Source organism: Malus sylvestris, chromosome 10 (genome assembly GCF_916048215.2).
Source record: "Malus sylvestris chromosome 10, drMalSylv7.2, whole genome shotgun sequence".
In the NCBI taxonomy this organism is placed as follows: Eukaryota; Viridiplantae; Streptophyta; class Magnoliopsida; order Rosales; family Rosaceae; genus Malus; species Malus sylvestris.
In genome coordinates, this window is record NC_062269.1 from 37,783,032 (window position 1) to 37,796,597 (window position 13,566).

At 37.6% G+C, this 13,566-nt stretch overlaps 1 protein-coding gene, 1 long non-coding RNA gene and 2 pseudogenes across 2 annotated transcripts; all 4 read right to left on the minus strand.

Moving 5' to 3' along the window:
• Nucleotides 1–1,992: 1,992 nt before the first annotated feature.
• On the minus strand, nt 1,993–2,684 carry LOC126584535 (uncharacterized; annotated as a pseudogene).
• A 55-nt stretch (nt 2,685–2,739) lies between these two features.
• LOC126585310 (mitochondrial import receptor subunit TOM7-1-like) lies at nt 2,740–2,967 on the minus strand (annotated as a pseudogene).
• A 1,163-nt stretch (nt 2,968–4,130) lies between these two features.
• Nucleotides 4,131–4,888, minus strand: LOC126585313 (uncharacterized). The gene is made up of 3 exons (XR_007610431.1): nt 4,661–4,888; nt 4,485–4,579; nt 4,131–4,383 (listed from the first exon to the last, which is right to left on the minus strand). It is a non-coding gene; the product is annotated as an uncharacterized LOC126585313 (long non-coding RNA).
• A 641-nt stretch (nt 4,889–5,529) lies between these two features.
• On the minus strand, nt 5,530–12,929 carry LOC126585306 (probable LRR receptor-like serine/threonine-protein kinase At1g07650). The gene is made up of 24 exons (XM_050249701.1): nt 12,764–12,929; nt 12,266–12,431; nt 12,020–12,091; nt 11,852–11,920; nt 11,699–11,770; nt 11,520–11,591; nt 11,320–11,391; nt 11,149–11,220; nt 10,990–11,061; nt 10,785–10,856; nt 10,621–10,692; nt 10,086–10,154; nt 9,642–9,704; nt 9,361–9,426; nt 9,206–9,241; nt 9,082–9,116; nt 8,575–8,951; nt 8,156–8,351; nt 7,930–8,067; nt 7,306–7,424; nt 6,961–7,171; nt 6,639–6,876; nt 6,255–6,405; nt 5,530–6,044 (listed from the first exon to the last, which is right to left on the minus strand). Exons 1-24 carry the CDS (start codon nt 12,882–12,884, stop codon nt 5,712–5,714), a joined length of 2,964 nt encoding a protein of 987 aa, XP_050105658.1. The 5' UTR covers nt 12,885–12,929; the 3' UTR covers nt 5,530–5,711.
• Between the last annotated feature and the right edge of the window lie 637 nt (nt 12,930–13,566).

Below are 13,566 nucleotides of genomic sequence, written 5' to 3' on the forward strand. Positions count from 1 at the left end.
GATAGGTTTTTCTAAAACTCTAGCATGCCATAAAACATTTCAACATGTATAGTGCGGAAAAACATCATATAAATCATCGCATGTATCGTCTCGTAAATTGTCTCATAAGCGTGGTGTGCTGTTAGTAAGATCACTGAATAAATATACTCCTGGTCCAATGCCTGCACCTAAGTCTCTGTGCCCGTAGCCAGAGATAACTCCCTCCCGGCCCAATGCCTGTCTCCGTGTCCCTCAGCCTTTCGCTAGGGATTATTTCTCCCGGCCTAACTGCCAACACCAGATCCTCGCCCCAGACGGCATAGTGTCCACTAGGTACGCACAAATAGTTACGCCTCTAAAAAATAATCACTTCATAGTATAAAGTCATCAATTGTCTATACTATAAAGAGGGGTTTCTAAAACATGTTCTAGCATCCTATCGTCATCCATCAGATAGTCTACCAGTTCATGATTTTTATAGAAAATACGATATATTAAAATATAGCTCAATATAGGCCAACAATTAATTCCTCATAAAAAACATGAGACTAAAATCAACATATTCAATAAACATGCTTAACATAAATCAAATCATAAACTCGTAAGGCATGCTATTTGTTGATGCACAAAACCGGAGGTCATGGTACAACGTAAATCCGACCGTGAATCTGCAAGTAATGTAAATGACATAAGATATATCGTGGTTCACCTCAAGGTTTGGGCTACGTCCACACTGATTGTATTTCTCTGACTGTATGTATGGATTACAAGGGTGAGGGGAAGTCCTTCAGAGAAAGAGAGTGTTCTTGTATTTGTGAGGGTATTGCCCTCTGTTGGGTTCACTGAGTCCGATTTGTGAGGGGGGAAGAGTCATCTTTTATAGAATAAGGGGCTCCTCCTTTTACATAATCATATGGGTTAGGTAATCGAGGCCCAATGTATCAAAGTCTAAGGCCCATTATATGTGGTACCAACAGTAGTCCCCCAAGTCTTTAGTCAAGATAGTCTTTTGGCTGGAGACTTCAAATCCAATCCATGTATGGGCTGAAGTGGCTAGATGTCTTGAACCAGTACTCAACCCAAGGCAATGCTCAACATAAAGCAATACTCGGCTAGAGGTATCACACGTTATGAGACTGCTCGGCTGGAGGCGATGCTCGTTGCGAGGCTACTCGGCTAGAGGCTATGCTTGCGGTGAGGCGTTTGCTCGGCTGGAGGCGATGCTCGTTGCGAGGCGGCTCGGCTAAAGGCTATGCTCGCTGCGAGGTGGCTCGGCTCGTGGTATTCCTCATTGAAAGTATGTACTTTATGTCGACATGCACTCGGTATGAGTTGATTCTCGACATGACTCGGGTCTGCTTGTCAGGTTCGCATATTGGGTCTATGTGTCGGATCCGCAGATCAGGTATTTGAGTCGGGGCCATACAGGGTCATCGAGTTAGGACTATCTGTAGGGTCATCGAGTTGGGTCCAGGCACATAGGTGTCCCAATAAGCGAATGTCCCAGCAAGTGGGTGTCCGGTCAGACAAGAGATCACCACGAGCACGTGGCTCATCAGTCTATAAGTTGGTAGACCTCGTTAATCAGCAACAATGTTGATCAGTGGACCTAGTTGCTCAATAATTCCTGACAATAAATGACAGTATAATCATGAGCGTATAATGAATAAATATAGTAAATACGTAAAAGAAATATGGTAACAACAATTATTTAATATGTATATTTCTTATAAGTGTAAAACCTTGCCATGCGTATTATAGCATAGTTTTAGGTTATAAAAGTGGATTAGTTCTTTTGGATTTGAGTTGATAATTTCAACATAATTTAAAATGCATGGGTGTGGCAACCCACATCCACTTTCAGCATCTGTTGTAAACCCACCATCAGTTAGTGGAAAACATTCAAAAAATAAAATAAAGATATCATCATTGTTCCACCATCACACAATAACCAGTACCATTTGATAAATATTAAATAATAAAAACAATTGAATTAGGTGAAGACTTATCTCTTTTTCACGTGTGGATCTGGTGGATCTGACCGACAAGGGCTCTTCCCTTATCTTTTCTTTTTCAAAATTATCATGAGTGTGGAAAAAGACAGATGGGTATGGAAATGATGTTGTTGGAGACTTTCTTCCCCACTGAGTCAAAAGATAAACAGCATGCAAGGTCTGGCTCTTTCGGCCATTTTCTTCAATATCGAAAACATATCCCGTTTTGGGTAAGATTTCGACATGAAATTGAACCAGAAATGCAGCGACGGACCCAAAACCAGCATCCCATATCCAGCCATGCGCACAGTCCTTACAAGATCATAAGATTTTGAAAAGGATGATTCTGCTAATGTCTGGGAGGACAAATCGGCGGCGGTGTAAATAAGCGCCGCGGTGACACTCTTGGTCAAAACGAGGCGGGACTGGATCATACCCAGGTACCATTCCACGAACCCAAGCTTGGAGACCGACGACATTTTGACGGAGGACTTGGCGGAGGAGAAGACAGAGGGGGACAGGTCGTCGTCTCTGGCTTTACGGAAGACTTGAGGGAAACGGAGGTAGGCTTTGGAGTGGGTTTGTGTTTTGGTTTGGAGCAGCTTCGGGTCTCCGATTGGGTTGGTGATGGAGTTCTTCTAACCCATCAGGCGGCGTTCTTGATGATTTTGTCGAAAACATATCCCAGCGGCGCACTATCCATTAACCCATTAAAGACAATACCGAGAACCCATCAAGGAATTTGAATGATCCGACCCGGATCAGATCAGACAGGGCTGAGCAGCTGGGAAAGTTGCGGCTTGGGATCCGAGTTCATGCAGATGATGATGACTAGAGGAATGAAGCCGTAGTGGGTGACGACTTTGGCTTTCTTCATGGTCCACGTGCTCCGCTCCTTCAAGGACTAAGCCACCGAGTACTCCTCCGAGCCCTTGGAGCCCTTCGCCGGAGTCTTGCCCTTGGTTTTCAGAGATATCTTCGACGCCATTGAAAATTTTTTTCTAGAGCTTGTGTGAATCTGCTTTTTGCGAGTCGGTTGTTTTGTTCGTATGAGGATGGATCTGCAGCTTTCCTTCATTTTTTGCTGCTTCTGATTTCAGAAGCTTAGAAATTGAGAGAAATGTTTATGAGTTTTTGGGATTTTGCATATTCATAGTGGATGTGAACAAAATGAAAGAGAACCGACACAACTTTTTGTATCGATTCCCACAGACGGCGCCAAATGTTGATGCACAAAACCGGAGGTCATGGTACAACGTAAATCCGACCGTGAATATGCAAGTAATGTAAATGACACAAGATATATCGTGGTTCACCCCAAGGTTTGGGCTACGTCCACACTGATTGTATTTCTCTGACTGTATGTATGGATTACAAGGGTGAGGGGAAGTCCTTCAGAGAAAGAGAGTGTTCTTGTATTTGTGAGGGTATTGCCCTCTGTTGGGTTCACTGAGTCCGATTTGTGAGGGGGGAAGAGTCCCCTTTTATAGAATAAGGGGCTCCTCTTTTTACATAATCATATGGGTTAGGTAATCGAGGCCCAATGTATCAAAGTCTAAGGCCCATTATATGTGGTACCAACACTATTCATTTATGCAATTAAACTATGAAATCAAGTAAATTTTAGAAGAGGTCAACTCACAGATACTTAGCCGCCGAAGAGCAACGCAAGCTAGCAAAGACGGAATGCCACTAACAATTGCCCTTAAGCACATAAAGGGTCCAATTAATAAAACTCTATTATAACAATTGAATCTAGGAAAACGGACATCGAAAACGGATTCAGGACGTCGAATTACCTTAAGAAGGGTCCCAATTAAATTTTATAAACGTCGATAGAATATTCCTAGAATATTTCCGAACAGAATATTCCCTAATAGAATATTTCCCATAAAGGGTTTGGACCGGTTAGGGTTAAGGGTTTAGGGTAATGGGGTTTAAAAGGTTGGCTTAGGATGCACGGGCCTAAGACCCTTATGTAAAATGGCCTAAAGGCCTTTAGTTTAGTAAATAAAAATAAAAACAACTTAGAGTAAAGAGTTTTTGGGTTTTACGGAGGACGAGCCTAAGGCTCTGATTTAAAATGGCCCAAGGACCTTTTACATTAAAACAATATTTAAAATAAATAATAAAAACTGAAATGGGTTTTGGGTTGGGCTCGGCAGGAAAGCCCCAAGGGGCTTGGGTTTTCTGGGTTGCCGGATTCAAAGGAAGGAGAAGGCCGGATTTCGGCCGGGAAGCTACACCAACTTTAAATGGCCATAACTTTGTCAAAACTCAATCAAATCGAGTGATTCAAAAATGGAAATTGTAGCCCTCAAAGAGACGAAGAGAATGGTACCTCGCACGACGTCTAAATCGCCGTGTTTTTGCCGGAAAACGTCTCGAAAGCCACTGAGGTCGCCGGAAACTGGGTAAGATTCAAATAGATATAACTTCTTCAATACTTAACGAAATTGGGTGAAACAAAAAGGAAAGTTGTAGTACGCAGCGAGACAAAGAGATTGATACCTTACACAGGCCAAATCGCCGTAATTTGGCTGGAAAATTCTTCGAAAGTGGCGGTGCTCGCCGGAAAATTTGGAAAAGCTACTCCAAGCTATTTTCTGCGATTCAAACGTATATACAACTTAAAAAAAGCTTCAATATAACCCTAAAACACAACCCAAGGGCTTCTAGAAGCTTACCAACGTCGGAACGATACGAAACTCGACGGAGAAGATGATGAACAGTACCGGCCGAAAGGAAGAGAAGGGTTTGGGGGTGTTCTTTCTTCGATTCTAAGCTCACTAGGGTGCTAATGGAGATGTTGATGTTGTTGTGGTGATGTTTGTTGGTAAGAAAAGCTCTCGAACGGGCTGAGATAGAGAGAGCCGAGAGAGAGAGATGAGGGAGAGTGAGGGAGAAGAGAGAATGAGGAAGATTTTCAGAAAAATAAAAGAAAAAGGAAAGGGAACGGGGACAAAACAGGGGGTGGGCTCTTTGGACACATCATTTAAGACCTAAAAATCATTTTAAAAGCAAGATAAACTCAAACTTAGTGAAAATATAATTTAAATTAGGGGTGTGTGTAACATAGCATCATGTGAAAACAACTATATAAGGAACATTGGTATCATGTAAATTTTTGTTATTAAATGCATAGGAATCATGACATTTAAATTTTTTTCCAAATCCCCATAAGGTATTTGAAGACATTTAATTGAATGAAATAATGTAAGATAAATGTAGATAATAAGTGAGAGACCCAAAGTAGTGTTATTAGGGGTAATTTAGACATCCAAAAATACAAATTTTGCCAAGTCAAACTTGATTATGAATATTGCTCAGTTGGAGCCTAGTCATCGGGTTTTTGTTAGAGAAATTTATCATGATAGGTTTTAGTTAAAGAAAATTGAATTTCAAGGGGTGTACACCAGCCTCAGATTATCATGTTTCACTTGCTGGTTGTATTCTACCTTAATTTAGCATGAATTTCTATTGTTTTCCATAAATAAATAAAAAATGATGTTCGGGCACCTTCATGCGACCTACTACCACCATTATGTTATACACGTTATATGTAGAAGCTATGATCAATAAAAACCATAATGTAGTTGATGTTACACTCTTCATATTGTACAAGCTTGTATAGCAGTAGTCTCTAGTGAATTTGCGCTTTTATTTTGGTACGAGTACCTGCCTTCAGTGGCAGATTACCCGGCTATACTGAGAATCAGTATCAACTGCATATATATCCTAGACAAACGATGAGGTAGAGGCGGTCCATTTTGCATCGGATGAATAAAGTAAACTTCGCGTGGTCTGTACAGTAGAAGTATCAGAGTCCTCCGAGAAGGCCAACCTCAACTCATCACCATAAATACTCGGGTTTATCTTCACCTCCTGAACAAGAGTTTGGCCTTCAAGCATGCTCACTACTGCGGACATAGAAGGTCTTAGTGCTGGTGATGGATTGGCGCATAGTAGAGCTACCTTTATCATTCTCATTGCCTCTTCCTTATTGAACCCAGACCCCAACTTTCGATCCACCAGCTCCATCAGATTTCCATTTTGTTGCAAGACAAGGGCCTGCGGCATTGAGAAGAAATGCAGAAGGAATGGTGAAAAATTGTAAACATTTCAAAAACAAAATGAAAAGCCACGTTTCTTAGTTCTTCATTCTATTTTACAAATCAGGTGGAGCCAAACAATTTGCTTATGTTGGAAAATCAGTTCTACGGAAAGCACCCTGGTTTCCTACATACTTCATGTACTAAACGAATGCAACAAAGATCTTACCCAATCAAGAAGGCATACAAAATTCTCATTTGGACGATATTTGATGTTGTTTTTTCCAGATACGAGTTCCAATGTGACAACCCCAAAACTGTAAACATCTGCTTTGTCACTCAAATAGCCCCATAACGCGTACTCTGGAGCCATGTATCCTCTGCACATTAACTTCTGTTAGCATACATGAAGATGCCATTTAACAAATTTTATGTACATTCATTATATTAAATTCAGTGATGTTTTGAAATGCACATTTGCAATTAAAACATCTATTACAAATAAAAGTTTTTCTTTAAAATGAAGATTGAATAATAAAAAAAAGGCTGTCAAAACTAAGAGAGTAAAAATAGAAACCAGAATGATTGATAGAGCAAAACGAAGGTCACTCACATAGTTCCAGCAACTCTGGTGCTAATATGGGTCTTCTCCTCTTCGTCCAGCTTAGCTAAACCAAAGTCAGATATCTTAGGGTTAAGGTCCCGGTCAAGTAGTATATTGGTTGTTTTGATGTCTCTATGAACAATTTTTAGAGTCGACTCCTCATGCAGGAAAGCCAGACCTCTTGCAATGCCAAGACATATTTTCTGCCTTTTATTCCAGTCCAATTTCTTTAGGCCTTCGTCCGGGCCTGAAATTAACAGAGAACTTAAGAATATTTATGAAACTAATTATAAGATACGGAAGTATTGCACTTCCAGATTGTCCAACTTACCAAACAAAACATGGGCAAGGCTATTGTTCTCCATATATTCATATACCAAAAATAACTGATTTCCTTCAATGCAGCATCCATACAATTTCACAAGATTTGGGTGTTGTAAGGCAGAAATCATGCCTATTTCATTCACAAACTCATGATTTCCCTGCTTTGATTTTGAAGAAAGTTGCTTAACTGCAATAAAAGTGCCATCTAGTAATTCGCCCTGCAGTTTGAAATATAACACATTTGAGGAATATAGGTCAACCATAATAGTCTCTTAAGTGTGATACACCATAGCATTCAAAACAAAAGAAAAGTTCTTACAAACATAGGGAAACAAAAGGAGTCATGGAATACCTTGTAAACAGCTCCAAAGCCACCTTCCCCAAGCTTGTTGGCAGTATCAAAGTTGTTAGTTGCAGCCTTAAGTTGCTTGAATTTAAAGAAACCAGTATGCAGATCTAATCCCATGAGATCTGTTCATGTTGAAAGGTTAACATATTGAACTATTTATTCACTGAGAATCGAGAGGGCAAGTGAACAACTAGAGGTAGGACAAAAGTTGAGTTTGCATTTATAACAGGTTTACAACAACGGCCGGCCTTAAACCCCTTTTGAGTTTTAGCATATTGATGAACTGTCAAATTCCATCAGATTCGTGCATGCATGATTTGATGATGAAATTATTTTAGAACTGGGATTAAATTTAAGTTAGAATTGTAAATGGAAACATTAGAGGCTAAGGATTTGAGTGAATTAAATGTAAATTTAGTAATTCTAAGAATAAGATTTCCGATCCTCTGCAGTGTTCAACCATGCAGCTGACTTTCGTTGATAAGTTAAATCGTTAATGATTCAGCATACTGATAGGTGCGACCAGTGTACAATCCCTTTTGAAAATTCTTATTGTAGCAAGTAGAAATATGAATAACTTTCGACTTTTCTAAATCAAAAAAATGACCTATACGGTATTGTCTGTACCTTGTTCCCTGGTTGTCCTGCTTCCAAAACAGCCTTTCCACCAAAGAATGCCCAAAATCAAGAAAATGAGGAATAATGCTGAAACAACTCCAATCACAATGAATTTCTTCCTTTTGCTATCATCAGGTGGCTCGAAATCTAGAATAAATGACAAGGACAGTGACAATAAGAGAACAATAAATTTCTACAGGATTGTCTAAAGAGAAACTTATACATTACTACTTACCAGACTGCACTGAGATAGCTGATATCAGAGAACCATAGATTCCTCTTTTTGGAACATTTGTTGTCCCTTTCCCCGCCCACTGAAATCGGATTTCTAAAGTCTTAACACTAACAACTGCTTTAAATACCTTAATCACTTCCTTATCAACCCCTTGTGCTTCCTTTTCAATATCAAAATCCTCCAAAACCAGTTGTTCCTGCATTAAATAATTTACTCAGTCAAGTAGAAAAATAATAAAGAGGGGGAGCGGTTAAGAAAAATTGTAAAAAAGGTATGAGGAGTTGTGGATCGCTGGTTAAGCTTTGTGTGTGAAAACTGAATAGACAAGGAAGAGTCAAAACTATCCAAATGGTTAAAACCAAAATGATAAAAGAAAAGTTTTATTTTTCCAGAGCCATAAAAGCACTGCAAATGACTACCTGGATATAAACGTTAAAAACACGTCTTCCGACACCATAATAAGACCTGTTGTCTCTGAGAACTATTTCTGCAAAGTGTAGTTTCACCGTGTAATTTCCATTTGCTAAGCAACGAGCATAATATGTGAGAGAAAGAGGAGACAGTCGTGCAGTTTTGTACAATTCAGAGTTGTTCATTCTGAGTATTGAAATATTATTTGCTATATAGTCACTGTCAGAGCTCCAAACATCTGCAAAATCACCAGTACTACTAAATCCCCAATTTGCTGAGTTTTGAAAAAACTTTGCTGCACCTCCTGAGGCATCATCTTCCTCATACTTGATGTTTCCAATGGTGGTTTGATTTCCACCACAATTTACATGCAACGAGTACTGATCTGTACAGAGAAGATCACAAAGAAAGTATAAGCTTTAAGAACTTAAAACAATGCTTTGTAACATTTTCACTTCATATGAACACAAATTTACTCCTCGATCTGGATTTAATTCTACAACAAACTTAACTACCTTTTGAACATGGAAGGAGGCAATTGCTAAGTATCCTACAATATGAAAAATAAACATTAGCTTCTTAACTTAATTAGAAGAAATGAAAAGTCTTCGCATGAAGCTCAAGAAGTTAGAAGCGTACGCATTGTTCCGACTGTAAAAACTTCTGAACAAATTGCTGATGCAAAACAGATTATAAAATGTTAGATTCATCTATTTAGAAAGTCAAAAAAAGTAATGCAAGTTTATCTCAAGGACATTAACATAAAGAAGAAATGGAAAAACAGTTATGCTTACAAGGTCTCTCGACAAGAATTTGGGACAGAATTCTGAGAAAAATTATTGTAAGAAAGATCTATATTGCTGCACAAAACACAAAGTTCTCTGTTAACTTGGAATTTCAGTAAAATCAATATCAGAATATTTTGGTGAAACTTGCAAATAATATAATTACTTGTTATAATTCAATAGTCTGCATATCATCGGAGTAATGAAAAAGATAAAGCAGAAGCAGAACATATAAGATTCAGGATGACAAAGTAGAAAAATATGTAAGATTCTGGTATGAAGATACATACTAGCGACTGTCTCTGTTTTTTATCCACTCTGGAAGACCAGTAAGCAAGTTACTTGTCAGATATCTGATAAGTGAGCAATATAGAACAGATGTCAATGAATGTTTATGTGTAAAAATACTGTTTCAAAATACAAAGAAAGACGGGAAACTTAAGTGTTTATTAGGCCTTTCCCTTGGTACAACTATGATTCCTAGCGAGAGTTTGGTTAAAGATAACTTTAAAAGTGCACTCGTTCTCATCTTTCGTTATCTTTTTTCTGGTAAATGAGAAACAGAACTGTACTCGTTCTCATTTGATCAGGATGTGCATTATCCGAAATTAAGCTCCATGATAACATCAAAACGACAACTTTATAAGTTAAATCATGACATATGTAGGAGCCAAGGGAAAGGCCTCCATGCATCATTATGTGTGCTAGCTACCCTTATGAATTACAGTCCTTACATTGTGGCCAATTGCATAATATTTGCAAGATTTGGAATGCTCCCTTCCAATCTGTTGAAGCTAAGATCTCTGCAAATAAATATGTAAACAAATAATGAGAAGACATGGAATGGAGGTGATACTGTGAACACGGAAGCAAGTTTTTGAAATGGAAATTAAGTAAATCTTAAAAAGATAAATTAATCAACCAGCATGAAGACTGTCAGTGTGAAAAATAAACAGATCACTGTCCGTACACCACATTCCAAGTTGGGTTAAGAACAGATTTAGAATGTGATGCTTAGTTAAGAACAGATTTAGAATGTGATGCTTAACTGAAACTTACATGTTTTAAAGCTTGTTACGTGCAAGGCCAAGCAAAAGTTTTAAGTCCATAAATCTGAAATATGACCTAATTTTCGTATGAAATATGTTCAGAATGTTATCGGTTTGTTATACAACATTAGTAATAATCCACAGCTATTGTATAAAACTAATTATTAAGAGCTGCATGTCGTGAAAAAAAATGAAGAATGAATACAGATAGAAGAATTACAAAACAGTCAGACTTGTCATGGTAGAGATATATTCAGGGATTTCTCCTGTTATATTGCAGCTCCTCAACATCCTGCAATTTGAGCAACCGGTATTAGGAAAGTAGTTTTCACCTGCATGTGTTATGCTAATAGAAAAATATATAAAACGTAAAATATGGCTCACAATTTATTCAAGCCCATCATGTTTGATAAGTTTGGAAAAGCTGAACTCTCACCACTTAAGTCGCTAATCCTTCTGCAAAAGGTTAAGCATGACAACGTGTTGGAATACAAGTATATTCATAAATCCAATTCTCTCTCTAAATTAGAAAAGTGACTCAAGGAGATCATGCAAATTAAGATAACTGAGAGCTTAAAAGGGGACTCACAGGTCTGTCATATTATTCAATGCAGAGAGACTAGATGGAAGGGGCCCTTCAAGACCACTCGCTTGCATCTCTCTGTAAACAACGTAGTTGATGGATTTTGGATTACACATGAAAATATTTCAGTTGAGAATTTAAAGTGCACTAGAAAAGATCTCTTACAAGGCCTGTAGGTCTTTCCAACTTTGAAAGTAGTCAGGTATTCTTCCAGTGAAGTTGTTACTGCCAATATCACTGTAAATAATGCCACAAAAAGCAGAAAGATTAAATGACATAAATCTTAAGTATTTCATGGAATGAACCTAAATTATTTAAGGTAGTCATATCACTTACAGTACTCTTAATTTGGTCATATTTTTTAGGGCCAAGGGCAGCTCACCAGTGAGATTGTTAGCACGAAGATAGCTGTAGTTACCCATGGCAAAGCAAGACCAATCCGTTGTCAATTGACATATATACTAGCTTATGAAAATCCAAGAAAATTAAAATATAAACATATAGAGTTACAAAGGAAGATAAAATAGCAAACTGACAGAATCTCCATGTTAACCAAATTGCCCAACTCCGGGGGAACAGTTCCAGAAAATAAGTTGCTCTCCAGGCCCCTGAAAGAAAAGCCTTGTTAAGTTCGTATTCAAAACAAACAAATTGGTGCACCAAACTAACTATTCTGAATGAGGTGATAGAAGTGGAAGAAACATTCGATGCATACAAAGCTCGGAGAGTAGTCATGCTTCCCAAATAGCTAGGAATAGGTCCTGATAAGTTGTTCACACTGAGAACCCTGCACTGGGCATGACATTAGTTCAATAAATGGCATGCGAGTTTATCATCAACCTCAAACAAAAGTCTAGAAGTCACTTACAGAAATTCCAACTTCGTAGAATTCCATTCGTGTGGTATTGAACCGCTAAGGTAATTCTGGCCCAAATTACTAGGATCAAGAAAAAAAGTGCTATTAGGATCTTGGACAGAAGCTTAATAGATTTGTGATTGGAGAAACTAAAAAAAAATAGTGGAAATATCTTCATACACTTGCTTAATGTAAGGTAGCTTCGACAGTGCTGGCGGAAGCACACCATCAAGGTCTTGTCCCATCAGAAAACTGCGTGATAAGGATCCACAACTTATAGGTTATGATTGATGTGATAAAAATCAGAATCTCTTACAACTTGATAGACAAAAACCTTTATACACTAGCAGTTGTAGCATTGGCCAACAACCATCACAAGCAATTTAGAGCAAAAATTATAAACTACGGCTTGTAAAAAGTGCATACATGCTTTGGATGTGGCATACATTGCCAGAGAAAGAGCAGTTGCAGACGAGAGTGTTGTTGTACTGATCCGTATGCGGGATTGAAATAGTCGGAATATTGCTACAAGGATCACTAAAATTCCAATCCTTTTTATTCAATTGCACAGCTATTTCACGAAGTGCTTCCACTGCCACACCCAAATAAACAGAAACACAATCTCAAAATCACTTTTCACAAAAGCAAGTAATGGATAAGATAATGTTTCTTCCTTTCTAGTAAGTCTAATAAAATTGGCCACAGAAAACTGAACTTCATAAAAATTTCAAGCATGAGCTCCGTTCTTTGTCAATTTGCTGTCAAAATTTGTCTAAAAAGCTTATAAATTTAAGTTATTTCCACCATAAATATACACTTTTCAACATTTTTCAGATGAACAATCCAATTCTAGCAACTAAAATTTCAATCACTTCACACATATTAAACATCAAAACTAAAGATTCCAATAGTGAGAGCCTATACCTTCATCATCTGCAAGAGTGCCCACCTGTTCCTGGGATTTGATTGGCTCAAAGCAGATAAGCACTGTGAGTAGAACAACATAGCAGAAGAACAACTTTGAAAGCTTTTGACTTGCTGCCATTTTTATTCACATTCCATGGAGCTCTGCTGCCTCAGCCTACAGGCTCTTATATACGTTATAATTATTGATGCTGAAATGGAATAAATAATAATAGTGGATTATTAAGGGCTATTTTGTATTCTATTTGAAAATTTTTATCATTTCTTAAAATATTAAAACATTTTTTTAAAACAATTTTTTTTAAGACTCAAAAACTTGATTGGTTTGCGATTTAAAATTTTTAAATACTTAGACTAGATAAAAAGATCTAAAATGAAGGGGTCGCATGAGAGGGAGAAAGAGGAGAGATGAGGGAAAGAAAGTAAGAGATAATTAAAAGAAAGAGAAATAAAAGTGATAATCAAACGAGATAGAGAGGAAGAATAGCGAGAGAAAGAACCGAGAAAATGAAGAGAGCAGATTGGAAGAGATACGAAAAAGGTAAAAAATAAAAGGAGAGAAAAAAAAAGAAAAGAAATGAGTGAGTTTAAGTTTAAAAACTCTAAAAACTCTAAAAACTCAATTTTTATGTTTTTAGATAATATACTATATTTTTTTAGTTAGTCTTGAGTTCAGTTTTTGAAAAATATCTTATCAAATAAGTTTTTAAGACCTAAAACTTGAAAATTATTTTTAATTTTAAAAAGTTGAATTCAAATGGATTACCAAACATGTCCTAAACTTCAAGGCCAAACTACCTTTA

Bases quoted from the DNA above. Each gene is read 5' to 3' on its own strand.
- LOC126585306 (XM_050249701.1), bottom strand. From the start codon at position 12,884: ATGGCAGCAAGTCAAAAGCTTTCAAAGTTGTTCTTCTGCTATGTTGTT. The intron at 10,693-10,784 runs GTGAGCCATATT...CTCAAATTGCAG, and splicing joins ATGATGGGCTTGAATAAATT to GATGTTGAGGAGCTGCAATA. The intron at 9,427-9,641 runs GTATGTATCTTC...TGTTTTGTGCAG, and splicing joins AAAAACAGAGACAGTCGCTA to CAATATAGATCTTTCTTACA.